Source organism: Zosterops lateralis (assembly GCF_965231275.1).
Source record: "Zosterops lateralis genome assembly, chromosome: 13".
In the NCBI taxonomy this organism is placed as follows: Eukaryota; Metazoa; Chordata; class Aves; order Passeriformes; family Zosteropidae; genus Zosterops; species Zosterops lateralis.
The window spans coordinates 9,844,675-9,862,474 of NC_139773.1; the positions used below are offsets into that span (position 1 = coordinate 9,844,675).

At 39.8% G+C, this 17,800-nt stretch overlaps 1 protein-coding gene across 4 annotated transcripts in view; it reads left to right on the forward strand.

The window, feature by feature from the left end:
• Positions 1-17,800, forward strand: part of SLC12A1 (solute carrier family 12 member 1) — a 44,854-nt gene that overhangs the window by 16,845 nt on the left and 10,209 nt on the right. For all 4 annotated transcript variants that reach the window (XM_083870794.1, XM_083870797.1, XM_083870795.1 and 1 more), the window contains exons 10-20: positions 1,698-1,782; positions 3,176-3,327; positions 4,903-5,010; positions 5,771-5,894; positions 6,805-6,906; positions 8,777-8,932; positions 10,603-10,702; positions 10,787-10,898; positions 13,425-13,565; positions 15,392-15,498; positions 16,348-16,430. In XM_083870794.1, the coding sequence (XP_083726920.1) occupies positions 1,698-1,782; positions 3,176-3,327; positions 4,903-5,010; positions 5,771-5,894; positions 6,805-6,906; positions 8,777-8,932; positions 10,603-10,702; positions 10,787-10,898; positions 13,425-13,565; positions 15,392-15,498; positions 16,348-16,430 (1,270 nt within the window). The remainder of the gene's footprint in view (positions 1-1,697; positions 1,783-3,175; positions 3,328-4,902; positions 5,011-5,770; positions 5,895-6,804; positions 6,907-8,776; positions 8,933-10,602; positions 10,703-10,786; positions 10,899-13,424; positions 13,566-15,391; positions 15,499-16,347; positions 16,431-17,800) is intronic.

Sequence of the window (17,800 nt, forward strand, 5' to 3'; positions counted from 1 at the left end):
AGCACAGAGAAAACACGTGGAAACTGAGCCACTGATAGCGTCAATGAGATTCCATTTTTAATTAAAAAACCAAAAACCATTGTACTTCTGCCCAGTGAGACTGCACCAGCCTCACACAATCTCCATCCTTTTATCAAACAAAAATAATTCTTTTGCCATAGATGTTGCTCTGTCTGCATGGCAGATTCCCAAAGCAGCAACACTTCTTTCATCAGTTGTTTGAAACAACCCAAGCAGACCTAGGGAAGCAGTTCTCCCCTTGGATCTCTGCAGTTGTTTCAGTCTCACAATAAGTGGACTTCTGTAACCAAGTCCTCCAGGCAGCAGATTCCCCACTGGGCATGTTCAGATGAATTAGACAAGTCTAAATTAACCAGCCTCTCCAGAATCTACAAGACAAGCTAAGGAGTGTTTAAAAAGTGTAAAATCAAACTTTCTTTAGAATTTGTTGCAAACACCTTTGTCTGTGCTCCTGCAGCCACTACACACTCAAGTTGTGTCCTACTCCAGAGCCCACTTACAGGGACAGCTTCCTAGTGACTTCCTACTGACTTCAGTGGAGTTTGGCCTCTAAAATGCTAACAGCATAGTAAATATGGGTTTAAATTTTAAAAACACAAAAAAGTTGTTAAGTTGTAAGAAGCTTTAACCTTAAGATGTAGTGTTACAGAGCTTAAGATAACCACAAGATTCTGCAAAAAACAATTACCATTGCATGCACAAAACATGCACATCAGAACTGCATAAAGTTACCATGGTCTGAGTGCAAAGCCTTTATGCAACAGAAGTGACTCTACAATTATTTTCTAGCTCAATAAATCCTTACCTTGTTTAAAAATTATATTAATTACTGATCCAGTTAAGCAATTCAGGCATACTTCACAGCAAAGTCCAAATTCATATTTTGGTTTTTTACCCTGCAACAAGCACAGTTATAAAAAGCTCTGTGACTTAAAATGCATTCAACATTTAAGAAATCATGTTAAATCAACTTAAGAAGAAAATTCATTATAAATTCTTCCTAGAATAAACAAACACACCCTAAATTACAAGGTTATCTAGCATTAAAAAACCCTTTAAAATGTACAGTGCAGATCTTTGGACTCTTACTTATGGTTGCATTATCAAAGCTGATACTGTGAGCCAGTCTGTAAGCATTATAACCCAGCCTCATTAAATTATCTAAATTAAGTCAATACAGTAAAAGAAAGTAGCTGTTTTGAAGACCCAACTAACAATTACTGGTTGCAAAGCACAGAAGTACTGTATTCTGTACAGGGTGACTACATCTGTCTTACCAATTAACCAAAAATGGTCCCATCTTGTCATCCACAAGAGTCTGATTGTTCAGTAGCTATTTACCCACTACATCATTAAACATTAAAATAAAGCCAATTGCAATGTAAAGAGAGTTTGGAGTTCAAGTAATGCAGACCTCAGGACCCTTGTGTTGCTATAAATGTGAGCTCTGCTCCTGCAGAATATCCTTCACTATGTGCAGGGTAGGAGTGCTGCACCACAGGAGCCCTGCTGTGTCTGCATGCTGGGGCCAGAAATGCTGGCCCAGGTCAGAGTGATAAAAATCTGCTCTCTAGGGTATCTTCATACCACAGTGTGGCCGAACTCCCAGCATGCAAATGCAACCAGGCTGCAGCACACAAACTCACAGTGTTTCTCATGTTATTGTTTTGTTTAAGGACCCACAAAGTGCCATACCCCAGGGAACAATGCTGGCCATTCTGATCACCACAGTTACTTACATTGCTGTTGCAATATGTGTAGGTAAGTACAGAACCTCTGTCTCACTTGTACACTTAAGTTTGAAAGCTTGGCATGCAAATGAATGATAAGCCTCACTGCTTTTTCATGTCATGGATTTATTATGTAGAGAGACAGTAGTTGTAATTTTACTGTATGTAAAACAGTGGTTAAAAAAAGCAGCAATCAGTAGAAACAAAAGTCTGTCTGGCAGCTGGACCTTCAGGTAACTTGTATGGTTATTTCTGCATAAGATTCAGTGATATGACCACCAGCATATACTATCCATGAGCATAACAAAGATCAAAGGAACCTCTGATCAATCTGCTGATCTTTTGTTCCTGGTTCACATTGGAATTTCACATGGCTTCTGCTTGTCTTCTTACTGAACACTCATGAGAATCACAGGAACAGGGTAACACACACATTTTGTACATCATATGTCAAAGACAGAAATCAGCTGCCTGTCTCAAAGGAACTACACTTCTACATGTTCCACAGTAGTGGAATGTGAGGTAACAAAATGGGCATGAGTGAAAAGGAGGCCTGTACTGAAGCCATGAACTGTGTTGGAGGATTATGCAGTTAAAATTCTCATTACAAGCATACAACAAATCTCTGGTCAAGAAAAATAATTTTCTGTTTGTATTTAATAGTACTGTAAGAAAGAGGGTTGCAAGCAACAATCTTTCCCATGAGCAAATACCTCAATACCACAAGAAACCCCTGCAGAGAACTTCCTTTTCTGGGAGATGACTCTCAAGTCTTAACTTCTGTGGTTCTTGGACTTCATGCATAAGGCAGAATACTTGATTAAAGCCTCAGCCCAGGTCATTGTGTTATTTGGATAAAGCCACTCTAAGAGATAAGCAAGAAAAAAGGCAACATAAATATCAATAAAAACAAAAAGATCATAGGCAATTTCTCCTGTTCAAAGTTTTTCTCATCATATTGGTATCAGCGGGGCTATGAAAATCTGAACAGCTGAAGATCTGAGTCTCTAAAGTAATTTTGTACCCTTGTTACACAGAAAAAAGGTTATGCCTAGACCTAAAAGCCTCAATGACTTGTTTGCTCTGAACAAACCACTGTTTAAAAGTGGTAACAGGAAGACAAAATACTTCTGAGTTAGTCAAATCATTTTTGATCTCTGCCTGGGTCTCTAATCTCAAGAAATATGCTAATCCTTATTAGTTAAGTGGCTGATTATTTTAAAAGTAACAGAAGCAAATATTTTCTTACAGACACCATGAGAAACTCAGTACAGAGAAGTACTGACTAACATACAATATTGCTCTTTGGGATGAGTCTGAGACAGCAGTTGTACAAAAAGTGCAGTCTAGGAGTCAAAGTGTGGCAAGAACATTCTTTCAATGTCACAAGGAAGCAAAATAAAAATGTATCATTGATTCCACAGGCTCCTGTGTTGTCCGAGATGCTACTGGGAACGTCAATGATACAGTTGTACCTGGAATGAGCTGCAATGGATCATCTGCCTGTGGCCTAGGCTATGATTTTTCCAGATGTGCAAGTCAGCCATGTGATTATGGGCTGATGAATAATTTCCAGGTTTTAATGAGATAATATGTATTAGCATATAAGCATATATTAACATAATAAGCAATACGTGAATACATAAGTACAAACATGCAAAACCATTATTTGCAGACAACTACAAGAGGACAACCAGTTTTATCTAAAAAAAGTAAACTATAGGAATGATGAAAGGCAAAAATCCCCTGCATTGCACGTTTCCCTTCACACTGCCCATCACCAGCCTTCCTAACACTCTGGTAAGGCCTTTATCTCCCCTTTTAACAAGTACCATTCAGCAGTATATGTTTTAACATCTTCAGACTGAAAGCCCAGACTTAACAGAGACCTCAGGAGCTCCTGTTAGATGAGGAACTCACCTCACTGCTCTTGACACATGGATGTGATTTTACCTCAGGGGTGCTGTGGTCACAGTTAAAGGGTAGTGTCACAGTACAAAAACCAGACTTCGGACTTCTTAAAAAAAAGTATCCAAAAATAGTAGAGTAAAAAATCAAGTGAGAAGTAATGGGATCTTTCTCCTAGGCCAGAGAGAGACTGTCAGCCATTTTTATTCTTCAAAATAAAGCTTAGGCAAAGCATCAAAGTAAAGCAGTTCTGCAGCCTGACAGCCACAGGTCCCAGATCTCTGTTCAGCCCCTGTACTTCATGGCCAGCGAGAGGAATTCACCACCCACCTGCACATGCTTTTCAACGAGTCATTTGTAGCTTTTAAAGTCACTCACTTTTTTCCCAGCTGGCTCTGTTAAATGACAGGGCTGGGTAACCACCTTGAAAGGGATGTGCTGTCCCTTTCATAGACTACTTTCTCTTCCTTCCTTCATCATTTACTATTCTTACTCTCACCTCAGTTTAGCTGCCCACACTCAGGGCAAAAATCAGTGACCTCCCTACAGCCAGACAAACTTTCACTTCTTGCATTTACCCCTGCCAGACTAGAACCAGAAAACAGTATGACTGCATCTGACAAATCGTCAGCAATCACTGGTTTCTTTCCTGAAGTACTGCCCACACATCACCAATCACATCCATCCATCTTTTGGTTTCCTTGTCTGGTGCTTCTCAACAACCCTTTCACTTTAGCAGTCACAGAGGCTAAAGCACTCCTGGGAGGGCTGAGGGAGGCCTGACAGTACCCATCATTACTGTCTGCAGCACTGCAGTTACGTCAGCACCACCAGGCATTTTCTCTCATTTTTAGCCATATTAAATAGTCAAGGGGAAAAAAAAACCACAAATAAAATAAAGTGCCTCCAAATACATTTCATACATTGGTGCTTTTCCCTGCAAATTCCATTTTCATGTCCATGATCTGACTATTTACTCATCAAGTGGAGACTGTTACTTATAGCAATCCGTTAGTAGAGGCAGTGAGGAAATCTCACAGAGTACTCATCTGCCCCAGCAGACAGCTGCCTATTTGAATAAAAATTTGGCTTTTAACTAAACCAGAAATAATAGTACTGTTTGTAGCAGATTAAATTTAGAACCATGAAAAGCAGAGACACATAGAGCACTTAAATGGGTTTGTCATTAAAGAGTGCATCCAAATGCAAGCCTGTTCTTTTTACCCTCATTTTTTTCCTAAAGGTGATGAGCATGGTGTCTGGCTTTGGTCCTCTCATCACAGCTGGCATCTTCTCAGCTACTCTGTCATCAGCTCTAGCATCTCTTGTCAGCGCACCCAAAGTTTTCCAGGTAAAATTAAACTATCCATTTCCTTACACTTGGTTTTACTTCAGAGACAAAATTGAACTCTCTGTGCCAAATGTAATGTACATTTAAGCAACACTGACACATGTGGCTGGAAGAGGCAGGGAAAACAATATGTACAATGTTTTTCAGCAGAAAAAGACAGGTCTTATCATCATGCAAGGGTGATAAGGTTCCTTTGGTCAGAGCTCAGCTTTGCTGCAGGAGCAGGGGATACTCATGTGCCTGTCATAAATAGCTTCAAGGGTACTTTCAGGACCACTTCTATCTTCTTACAAAAAGCCACCCTGTAAGCACAGGAGCAGCAGAAGCCCTCAGGTCTGTAAGATTCAGGTGCTGTCAGGTCTGCTCTGTCCAGAAGCTGTCTGGGCAGCAGTAATGTGGACAGACTGGGAGCAGAGGGCATGGGAGAGAGAAGCTGTACAAATTACATCAAGCCACTGATTTATGCTTCAACTTCTCCCAATTTAGACTCTATTTAGCTATTTAATTACCTTTTTCTTTTAAAGCACTGAATAAGCATTAAATGCCTGTGATTCTATTTCCCACAATATAATAATATAATAGCACATTGTCTTATCACCTTATTTAAATATCCACATGCCACAGCAGCTGATGTATTTGAAGCACTAAGACAGATTTAACTTTCGTTTAGCAAAAGCCTAGCAAGCTGCCACTCACAGACAGTGACTTCTGGTGCAAGAAAGTGCTGCATAATAGAATTATGTACTGATTTTCTTACCAGGCTCTTTGCAAGGACAACGTCTACAAAGGGCTTGAATTCTTTGCCAAAGGATATGGAAAGAACAACGAGCCTATCAGGGGATATGTCCTCACTTTTGTGATCGCCATGGCGTTCATTTTGATTGGTTTGTATAATGTTACACAGCTGCTATAGCGTCATGTTCTGAAATTATACAAATGATACTCTAATACAATTAGTAGCTGTGGTTTGAAAAATTTCCAGTCGGGTAAGCTCTGACATAAGCACACTACAAGTCCTGGTAGCAATTCCATTATTCCTAATGAAGGCAAAAAGAAACCAGCAGGGATTCCAGTGACTTGCCACCACCACCACAGCTTCATTTTCCAAGATGCAGAGTAGCTGCAATTCCTGTTCACTCTGCTGGAAGAGGGCAGTGCTTAGATATCAGATAAGGCAAAGTCACAATCTTTGAAAATGGTTTTCCATTTTATATTGCACATAGCTCTGAGGTAATTTTCAGATAATTAGGAAGCCTATTCTGGCCAAGCCTTTCCCATAGTCAGCTCCAAAGCAAATCCCAGTTTACCAGCACTGCTGAAAGAAAATCCCAGCTACCACATTTAGAGGTACAGGGATTGTTAAATCAGTTTTTCCAAGATTTGAAATTCAAACTGTCTTATACTAAGTAAATAGGCTGTTTAGTGGAGAATTCAGATTCCTACTAAGTTGTAACTACAAATATTTTTTTTAATGCATCCATCCTGTCAATTACGTATTTAAAATTCTAAACTTCAGAACATCAGTTCTACATCATTAAGAGACAGTATGCTGAATCACGGTATCAAGTATAACACTGCATAGCACATAATGTTATTAAAATCAGGATTAGCAGACATAATTCATATGAATGAAGGTAGATCAAGGTGGCCTTAAATTAGTAATACAAGAAAATACCCAAGCTCTCTCTGATGATAAAGGCAGACAATGTTCAGTTTTAATGCATCATTAGGAAACAGCTAACCAACAGTCTAGGAAACTGATGCCTCTGTCTGACTTGTGTATGTGTCTTGCAGCTGAACTGAATACCATTGCACCCATCATCTCCAATTTCTTCCTGGCTTCATACGCTTTGATTAATTTCTCCTGCTTTCATGCCTCATATGCAAAATCTCCAGGTGAGTCTGCATTCAGCAGTGATTTAAATATGGGCTTTATAGTCTGATCTCTGGAAGCTTTAGGCTGTATGTCAAAGAAAACTGCATTATGTGTAAAGTATCTAAGTTATGTGATCTGATGTCTTATTGAATATGATGGCATTTTATTTATCTCCAAAAGATAATGACAGCTCTAGTCCTTACAATGCCTACAGTTGCACAGGATGAGAAAGGCTTTGGTGCATCCCACTGGAGAAAAAACAATTCTCCTCAGGGTGGTATTTTTTCCCCTCACTATTAAAAAATATGTGTGGGTAAAAGCTTATGCCAACTCTGGCCAACGAAGAAAGCAAGGTATAGTGGGGAGTCATCACTCCCTCCTCCAAACCTACAGCCAAATGTACAGGGAGATTCCTAAGCACAGTAACAGTGCTACAAGTGATGCTGCCTGGAGGGGAACATGTAGAGCAAGAGCAGGTCCATCAAACAGCACCAACACAGCTCTGCAGTGCCTAGAAGCAGAATTGTAAAGCACAATTGTGAAGCACAACGAGGTCCTGTTCAAGGGTAACCTGATATCCTCCCTCTACATTTGCAGCAAAGGAACATTCTGGCTGTCAGATTTGTGCATTTGCCACAGCAGAATGATTCTCACCATCTCATGAATAAAGGGGTGACACCTTCAGGAATAAAGTCAATCAGCTGAGCAACACTGGTTTGGCACACAGGAAAGACAATTTCCTGCTTCTATGAATTAATTATTCAGCCCAAGGAGGAATACATTTTTGATTTCCAGTGTGAAGAAACTGCAGTACTGACATAAATGCCTGCATCAACTTCCTTCTTATAGATCTGCACAGTGCCATTTGTTTAGAGGGCAGGAAAGATGAGCACTTCTGCTAATTACCTGCACAGCTGAACAAATGCAGATCTGCTCCATATGGCCTTGGAGCTGAGTGACAATTACCTCTATAGATTTCATCTGCGTACATCTGACTCTACTCTGCCACTACTTAACATTTCAGACAGAACTGCAGCCATTTTTCTTTTCTCATTTCCTCCAGTTAATTTCTGCCAATTCACAATGATAGATTATTATAATTGCAAGGCTGCAGGACAGAAAATTTCTTCACAGCAGGTCCTTCCCATTCCCTCATTACAAAGATGATCCAAGATAGGGTTGCTCAGCCTCTTATATCTTCTATGTTTTTTCCCTCTCCAAAGTCTGCTCTGTAGAACACCTGGCAGAGACCTGCAAACCATGAAGGCTTAGTGCTTGCCTCATCATTTTAATTGGTAGCAGGGGATGGAATCAGTACTGCAGCTGAAGAGCAGCAGGAATAATATCTTTTTAAAGTCAATAGCAGATGAATTTATTTTTCTGCAAGGAGACCAGGCAATTTCCAAGTTTAAGACAGGTGCACTTAGAGTATTGGGATAAACACTCCTCTCAGCAAGTGTTTAGCTACCAATAATAAATTCTGTGTATATGCATCAAAAGTACACAGTCATCAGTTATCTGGAGTTACAGGTAATCTCCTTCTGATGTTCTGAAATATTCTGAACCAGTAAACTTTAATTTTGCAAAAATACATATAAACAGAATAGCTACTCAAAGCCAGGCTGAACAAAGCAGTAGGAAAGAGAGTAGTAGAAGGCCTGTAAGACCCAGTATGCTAAAAATCGAAACCTTCATCAGCCAACACCTGAAAGTATCTGTACATACGGTTCCTAAGAATTTACAGATATCTCTCCCATCCCTTCTGACAGAGCCTGAAACAAACTGTACTTGGGATTTCATGCACAAAAATCAGCATTGGATCAGCATTTGGATCAGCATTTTATCAATATATTTTATGCTCTTCCAATTTCTTCAATTCTCTTTAAACAGGTTGGAGACCTGCATTCAGATATTATAACATGTGGGTGTCACTTTTTGGAGCCTTGCTGTGCTGCGGGGTGATGTTTGTCATCAATTGGTGGGCAGCTCTCATCACTTATGCCATTGAGTTCTTCCTATATATTTATGTAACATATAAGAAGCCAGGTAAGGCCAAACCCCACCATTATTACATGTATATGTTGTGCTGCTAGACTGGATTTAGTTCTGCTAACAGAATTAGAAATTATTTTTCTGTGCTATCTTTATTTAGAAGGAAGTCTGAAGCATCCCATTAAACTCCACTTTATATAATATAGATTAAGTTGATAGTCTGGTGGCTGCCTGTTTAACAAGCAGTTCAAGTGTGGTTCAGGGTTTTCTGTAAACATTCCAGCAGACTGGTTTATTCCCACCACATCTTTATGATATTTGGGCTTTTACCTGAGTATCACTCATAATTTTTTTCCACCCACGCAGAAAACCTTACCTGAATTTCGCAGTGCTCTTAGCTGACTCATGCAGGGTCCTCACTCAAAATGTAAACCTGCTGCCCATTATACAATAAAAATGCAAGCTGAATTACTTAGGAAGTGATCATCCTCCAGCACCTTCCTACAACTCCCCCATAAATCAAGACAGATGGGCCCACTTTTACTGCTGGAAAAAAAAAACTTAGTAGCTCAGCAAATCACAGGAGCTGTCCTCAAAAACCTATGTGCTGTCCAAGACTAGACAGTCTGGCTATTCATATCCAGGACAAAACTAACGCAGGTCCAGATTTCAGTGCTAACCACCTGAGTTAGTTCTGCAGCAGAAAACATAAAACAAAACCAACAAATAAAAGAGGCATGGTTCCCAGTAATAGATGTACTTTTATTGGAGTTAGCTTGTGACAGCAACACCTGGTCTGAGTCCGTGTTATTGTTGCTGTAGTCTGTCCTCTCTCACATCCACTGGGATGGTCTGTGCTTCTTTCCCTGTAAATATATTATCAGCTGCAGGAAAGCACACCCATCTCAAGCCAAGTTGTCAAAAACATTTCAGGATTTCTACCCTTTCCTTAGATACTGTCAGTGTCCCTGATGCAAAGTAGCACCTTAAAGCTTGGTTAAATTCACTGAAGCCACTGTACAAAAGACCTCTGTCTCCTGCTAGGAGAGTGACTTTTGTTCAGAAGTAATTTACCAGCAACTGGAGGGTTCAGAAAAAACTAATATTCCTCAGAAAAGGCAACTTTACACAAACCTCCACTTAGTTGCACTTAATATTGGCTTTGTATCTTGGCAGAACAGAACTTGATCTGCATTCATATAGATTTCAAAGTGTAGAGAGACATTTCTTGTATGTCTCCACTGACCAAACAGCTGCACAATAATGAGGAAAGATGTATATGTCAAAATGGGGTCTGGAGAACAATTTCTGGCCTATACAGTAGAACAGAGCAAACTGGCACTAGCAGTGTTCCTTCCTACTGGCTTCATTTGCACTTCCTGAAACTCCACACCACATTCATGACTCAGGGCTGTCCCTTTTCTAAATGGGAAAAGGACACAAAGTTAATGGAACAAATAAGAAAATAGTTTTTAAGCAGGGGAAGAACATTCCCTACAACATTTAAATAAGAATTAAATTATTTACATGCATGGGGTTTTCTGCATCAAAGAAGCAAAAACAATTCATTCTGTTATGAAGCACAAAGAACAACAGGTCTGTATCTATGAAGTAGGAGAGAATATTCTCTGCTTTTCATAGAGAACACCACTGCTGATTTTTGCAACAGAATGTAGGGAAAAGCCTGTGGTTTAATATGCATTATTTATCTTTATTATATGCAGAAGTAAACTGGGGATCCTCCACCCAGGCTCTTTACTTTGTTAATGCCTTAGACAGTGCTCTAGCATTAACGACAGTGGAAGACCACGTGAAAAACTTCAGGTAAGATTTCCAGTGAACAGTAGAATGGCTTGCCCTGAATCTGTACATCGGCCAATTTTCTACAGCCTCTTCTTTCTCCACCAGACCCCAGTGCCTAGCATTAACAGGAGCTCCTATGGTCAGGCCTGCTCTGCTGGACATCACCCACACCTTCACGAAGAACAACGGGCTGTGTATCTGCTGCGAAGTGTACACGGTAAGGGAACTCACCCAAATCTGCACACCCAGCACCAGTGGGGGCTGCAGGCCTCCCTCACACATCCCACTCTCACTCAGCACACGGTGTTCCCACTGCTGCTGATTGGCAGCTGTGCACATCACCGAAGAGATTTGCACTGAGAATGAATTTCATCATAATTCTTGACACAAAGCTACCGGCTGATACAAAGCCTGCTGGTAAATGCCTCACTGAGATGCATTTCCAAGTTCCTGGTAGGTGAACCACAAAATGGTTTAGAGGAAAAAAAAAAATTACAAGAAAGATTTTAGGCTTAGAAAACAGAAAATCCCCAAACCACACAAAACACAAAATTTGAAGGGTTATTGTGTGAGAGTCAAATCACCCAGGTTCTACTTTCAGCTTTGTCACTGATTTGCAGAATTGGTGTCTGGCAAGTAATTCAGCTCTCTTTGCAGTGGTTCCTCCAAAACTGTTACAATGCTAATTTTGAGGATAAACATGCTCTTCTGAGATCTAAAGAGAGGAATGAAGTGTTATTCTAGACATAAATACACAGCAAATTATGTATCTTAGAGGATGAAGATCTAGTCTCTCATTAGGAGAGAATAAAAATAGGTTTGTAGTGTAGGGAGAAAATGTATTTTAAATATTACAGTGCCCTTTAAATTTTGAGAGGGAAAAAACAAAAAAAAAAAAAAACAAAACAAAAAAAAAAAAAAAAAAAAAAAAAACAAAAAACAAAAAACAAAAACAAAAAAAAAAAACAAAAAAAAAAAAAAAAAAAAAAAAAAAAAAAAAAAACAGCTCAAGGCACTAAATGGGGCCACAGAATCTAGATAATAGAGTCAGTCCAGCCAAGATAATGTATTCCTCTACAGCAGTGTAGGAATAATTCATTTGATGCTGCCACATTGCAGAAACAGAGTATGGAAGATCCACATCTGATTCTTCCCAAATCAAATTAATCTCTAAAGAATGAATAGTCTTAATTCTTCCCTACTATAATTATTGTTAGATTTCCCACTGCATTCAGTAAGTGTTGAACCAATCCCAACAAGATCCTGAGACTATGCAGCTTCCTAAAGTTCCTTGAGTTTCAGCAAGTTTTCTGAATTCTTAGGCATGTTTCTCTAATATTAGTACTTTCTAAGGAGAACAGAGATTTCATTCCTGTCTATACAAAGAAACCCCAAAGACTATTTTGTTAGTATAAGCTTTATAATTGTTTAGTGGGGCGTTCTAATTATTTCTTCAGCAACTTAAGTGAAATTTAATTTCCTTGGTAATAAAAGTGTGACAAAATGAACCTTTATGAATTGCAAAATTGTGGTAAAGAACAGATGATAAAGTTCCTAGCAATCACACTGAAGAGCAGCCTGCATTATATATCACAACAAATACAGCAAGACTATTCAGCCATAAATGTAACACCCAGCACATTCTGCCTCAAAAGCTGACATGCTGTTAGCAATGCATAAAGTTTTGAAACACCATGCCAGAGAGCACATCTTCGATTCTCTTCTTCCAAAAGGCAGCAAGAAACTTTCCAGGAGCATGGTGATACATAGCTCAGAAACAGATGAAATAAAGATCACAACAGAACATAAAGATGATTTCAAGTTTACTTGTCTCTGAGGTTATGGCTGTATGTTCGCTTGAACAGTCTGAATTTCTAGTAAAAGGGACTATTTCTGCTTTTACTCCCTGCCTTGATGTAAAATATTTTTTCAGGGCTAGTCCTCAGTTTGCAAATTCACTGGACTCCTTATACAATTGCACAAACATTCCACAGGTGCAAAGGAGGAGCAGGGGAGGACACAGACAGGCTGAGAGGCTCGAAGAGGGGTGGGTCTGGCCCCTCGGCCAGCAGAAACACATTGTGCAAGCCAGTTGCAAAAGCACCTTCAGGTGCTTTCCCTTGAGAGACAGGGAAGAAGGGCAAAACTTGTTTGTTTCCTCTCCTTACTCACAATGAAACTTCAAGCTTATTGTTCAAGTTATTATTCCCAGCTCTTCATACATCCAGGATCAAATTCTCCTTAAGTTATATCAATGTCTTGTGACTTGGATACGCACATGGATTTTTTCCCATTAAATTACCAGATGATCACTGAAAGAAAACTGGCAACAAAAGCATTTGCATCTTTAATTGCATTGCATCAACTCTTTTCTCTTATGTCAGTAGACAGGAACTTAATCATGTATATTTGGATCTGCTGAGACTTTTACATAAGGTAGGAAGAGACTTTATTCACTCTGAGATGCTTTAGCATACCTTAGATTTTTTTTACGATGTTACAATCCATAGTAGTCCTTCTTTCTGTCAGAATCACTGCATTTAAGTAGCATTAACAACCTCAGCCCCCTCAAACAGAATGTGAATTATGTTTGCAGCACAGTTCTTTTCAAAGGACCCTTTTTGGAAAGGTATTTTTCTGACTCTCTCCATTTGCTCCCACAGCAGACTAGGTAACTCCTTCAAAATCACTATGTGATGTACAATACAAAGCCTTTGTAATAATATTTTACTGTATCATGCAGGGACCACGCAAGCTGTGTGTTAAGGAGATGAACAGTGGCATGGAAAAGAAGCAGGCCTGGCTCACAAAGAACAAAAGAAAAGCCTTTTATGCAGCAGTGGCAGCTGACAGCTTCAGAGATGGAGTCAAAAGTCTACTTCAAGTAAGCTTTTTGTTTACAGAACATACAGGAGAGTGTACATCAAAGCATCCCTTCATGTGAGACATTACTATTGGCTTGTGAAGAAGCTGTACATATACATGGGTAATGTTACAGACAGAAAGGGCATTCTGGGGGTACATGTATATTATTTCATAAAGATCTAGTTCTGGGCTATGGAATTATGAGACAAGGCAGACTAATTCTCTCCTAAATGAACAAGACACTATTATGAAAAAAGAGAAGCATCTACAGGGCAACATATGAATGTCTATGCAGCTGATGCTTGATACACTTCAAACCAATTCTATTGTTTGGTATTACACAGCACATTAAATATTTGAGAATGTTTTGGCAATAAATGAAAACTGAAAATGTGTAATATACATTTTCTGCAAATAGCGAGAAGGTAATTTAAATAAAAGTCTGCAATATTTTTCTATTACTCTAAGAATGCAGGAGATCATTTCCAGCAGTCCATTTAAAATGGCCATAACGAAGGCACAGAGATGCTGTTTTCATTTTTCCCATCTCCTTTCCTCTCTCACATATATGAATATTTAAACATATAGGCACTGAGGCAAAATGTAGAGAAAATTCATATCCTTTGCACAAAATACACTGCTGAAAAGACATCAGTGCCAACTGAGACAGTAGGGAACCAACTAAAATACTCTGGGTAAGTCACCCACTGGTGTCCTACCAGGGCTCTTTGTACACTTGCTGAATGGACAGCACAATTGAGCAAGATGAAATGCTATTAATAAAGATCCCATTGTTCTGTAAAAGCCTCACAAAGACACTTCATCTTGGGCTTATACACTGTCTCAGTAGGAGATCTTTCTGATGTTTTTGAGAACTGCTATGGTCTGATGATCTCTTCCTTTCCATTACTACTTAAGCACTATTGCCAAAGTCAACTACTGGATCCCAAATAATTCTCTTCAGCAAACAGAAGGGTAACCAAATCATCATTAGTGCAACCTAAAGACATCAGCGACAATTACTGATTTCAATATAAACAGTGCTACTCAAAAAACTCAACAAGGTTCCAACGGTTTTTACCTGTTTTCTGTTTGGTAGCAGTAAAAAGTGTAACAATTTTAGAAGCTGACGTTTTGTGTGTCTCCTCCTAAGGTTCCCAATACATTGAATATTTAGATTTCTATAAACACTAGGTTAGCTGAATCTAGATCTGACTTCCCTTACTTGTCCAGGTTTTAGCATCCAGAAACAGTTTTGAAGGCAAACTAATATCTTGACAAACCATTATTTTTCCTGTTTATAAACAATAATTTTATCTGCAAAGCATGCTCAGCTGATTTTGGATAATCTTTTGAAAAGAATACAGCAAATGAAACAGCAACAGTTTCCAAATTCAAGGCAAAAAAAATATTCTTCAGAGCCTATGGCTTCTCTGTGTATCTGAATCATTTTAAGAGACTTCAGACCCACTTCATCTACTGAGTATTCCGAAGCTGATAAAAGCTTTATGCCATTATGTTAGAATGAGCATACAAACAGTTCTTGAACTCTCTCTTGATTCCAAGTTATTGAACCATTTTAATGAGAGCATGTCAGAAGAAATGCAAATGAATGCTAATTTAGCAAAACTACACTTCTGTCATCTAAAATCATTTATAGTTGGAATGATTTAAAGCTAATCTTTCTGCTTTCTGCATGGATATGAGCATGAAGGGCATTTATGAAATGCAATCTAGATGTAAGTGTCTCCAGAACATTACTTCAGTTATCTTTTGCCATTAGTTTTCATTTACAGTAAAAGCATGTATGTGTGCCTCTCTCAAGCAGTGTTTTAATATTGGCAGGCCTCGGGCTTGGGTAGAATGAAACCAAATACCCTGGTGATTGGATTTAAGAAGGACTGGAGAAGTGCACCTGCCACTCAAGTTGAAAACTATGTGGGCATTATACAGTAAGTCAGCTCAGTACCTCCTTTTTCACTCCTCTTTGACTAGATTAATGTAGCATTTCCATACAGAATTTGATGTGTAGAGCCAGTGCAAGGGCATAGGTACAAACCTGGGCTCATACAGCCGAGCTCTGTGGCTGAAGTTACTGCCCATCAAAAAAAGCTCATTGGCTTCCCACACCTCGTAGGATCTGCTTAGCAAACACCTGGCACCATCAGAGCTGAGGTGCCTCGACAATGCTAAAGAAGCTGCACTGCTGTCAGCAGTGCTTTTGCAGAACTGTATTTTCCCACTTTCAGTGAGCAGGAGCTCAGAGAAAAACAACCCTAATGTACATACTAAGGGAATAAGTTAACATCATGGAATTCTTCTTTTAAGCCTAGGAGACAGAGGAAGAGCTTTGCCTCAAATCTCATGTGTGCCTAAGGCTCAGCAGCTCTGTGGGTTGGGATTTAGCTAGGAAACAGTCATTCTAGAACAGGCTTCTCATAGATGCTTTCTCAAAATTCATTTGCAAAGCTGAAGCAAGTTACAGAGCAACAAACCTCACCTTGGCTTTGTTATTTCCTCAGAGAAGGGAGAAGAAAATTACCCTATGGCAACCTAGTTCCTAAAAAAGTGCTGTCTGAAAGACCCATTTCAGGAATAGCTGATCTGTTCCCATGCCCAATCAAACCTTTTTTTTTAACTAGGGAAGATAAGTACTACAAATTTATCTGGGGCAATTCCTTCTGCAATTTTACCTAGTCTGTCCTCCCTGTGAACACTTTGACTGATCTTTTCAAAATAGCTTTCCTCATCAACATGCATGATGTAAAATCATGTTTACTCTTCTTTTTCTGTCTTTCCAGTGATGCCTTTGATTTTGAGCTCGGCGTAATTATCATCAGAATTAGCCAAGGATTTGATATATCTCAGGTCCTTCAGGTTCAAGGTATGCAGTGATTCCACAGCTGAATATGTCTGCTGGTAAGATGCATAGCATAAGGACTCTGATACTCATAAGAGTCACCATCTGCTTTCTAGGACAGTTCCTACACTCACAACGTCCACAGTTTGTCCTTGCTTGTGCAGGTCAAATCCTGCCTGGAATCCTCGCTGCTCACTGGCAGCAACAGGAGTCCAAGCCTCACACATTAAGCGGCTCTGCACACCAGAGAATTCAGCTCCCAAAGCAATTCCAGCACAGCCACAGACTAAGCAATAAAATCGTATTGTGCCACAGCAACCAGTTGTTACTCTGCTGCATGATCTTGGCACACCTTCCTCTATCTGCCTTCCTGATATCTCTGTGACAAACAGGAAAAGGGAAGCTGCACTTTTGGTATCATCTTTGTAGAACTGTGAGTCCCACAGAGTTCCCACCCATACAAAAATCTGAGAGCTGCAGGAAACACCAGTTCTCTCTCTCCCCTTTTTGTTCATTCTTCCTTAGGCCAGCAGTGCATATCTCAGGGGGAAAGACAAAACCTTCCGCTACCCCAGAGGCATTTCGGGGGACATGCGGAACGATTCCCGGGATTTCCCCAGGGCAGCGCTCCCCGCTGTGCCCGGAGCGGCCGGGCCGGGCCCGCGGCTCTCTGCTGCCGCCTGCCGCCCGCTCAGCGCCCCGCAGCGCCGGCTCAGGGACAGGAGCTAAAAACGTCCAGGAACAATTCACCCCCAGAATTAAAAGGCGCCACAGACTCCTTTAAGGAGCAAGGGTGGATGAACGCTCACTCAGCACTGGCAGCCCGATGTGCTTGGAGACTCACGGGGCAAAACCAAAGGACTCAGAAAAAATTCCAAAATAATCAAGCTTTTCTTCTCCCCCTGGGGAATTCTGAGAGATACCTGCCTATATCTGCGAGTCAGAAACTGAGTGCTCAAAATATACAGTCATTGCAACACCTGTAAAAATACAGTGAAAAACAAATTTGAAATCTTACAAATGAGCAAATGTTCTCCAAGTGTTAAGACACAAGGAGTCAGAAAGAATTAAGGGAGGGAGCCTCAAATACAAAGAAATATTTTGAAGCAGATACAGAGTCATTGTAGTGAAAAACAATGATCATTGTGTTCTCTTATATTTGGTACAGCATTCTGTTCAATAGAAAAACTGAAATTTCAGTTTGGAGAAACCATTAAGTTTATGGCCATTGCCATGTATAATAATCAGAAGTATGTGACTGTCACTGATGAAGAAGTAGAAGAAAGTATAATCTTTCTGTTGGCAACTGAGAGTGCTAACAGAGCTAATAATGTCTAGCTAGTGAGGGTTTATTCTATTTTTTTAACATGTCTTAAATGAACTTACCTCATATA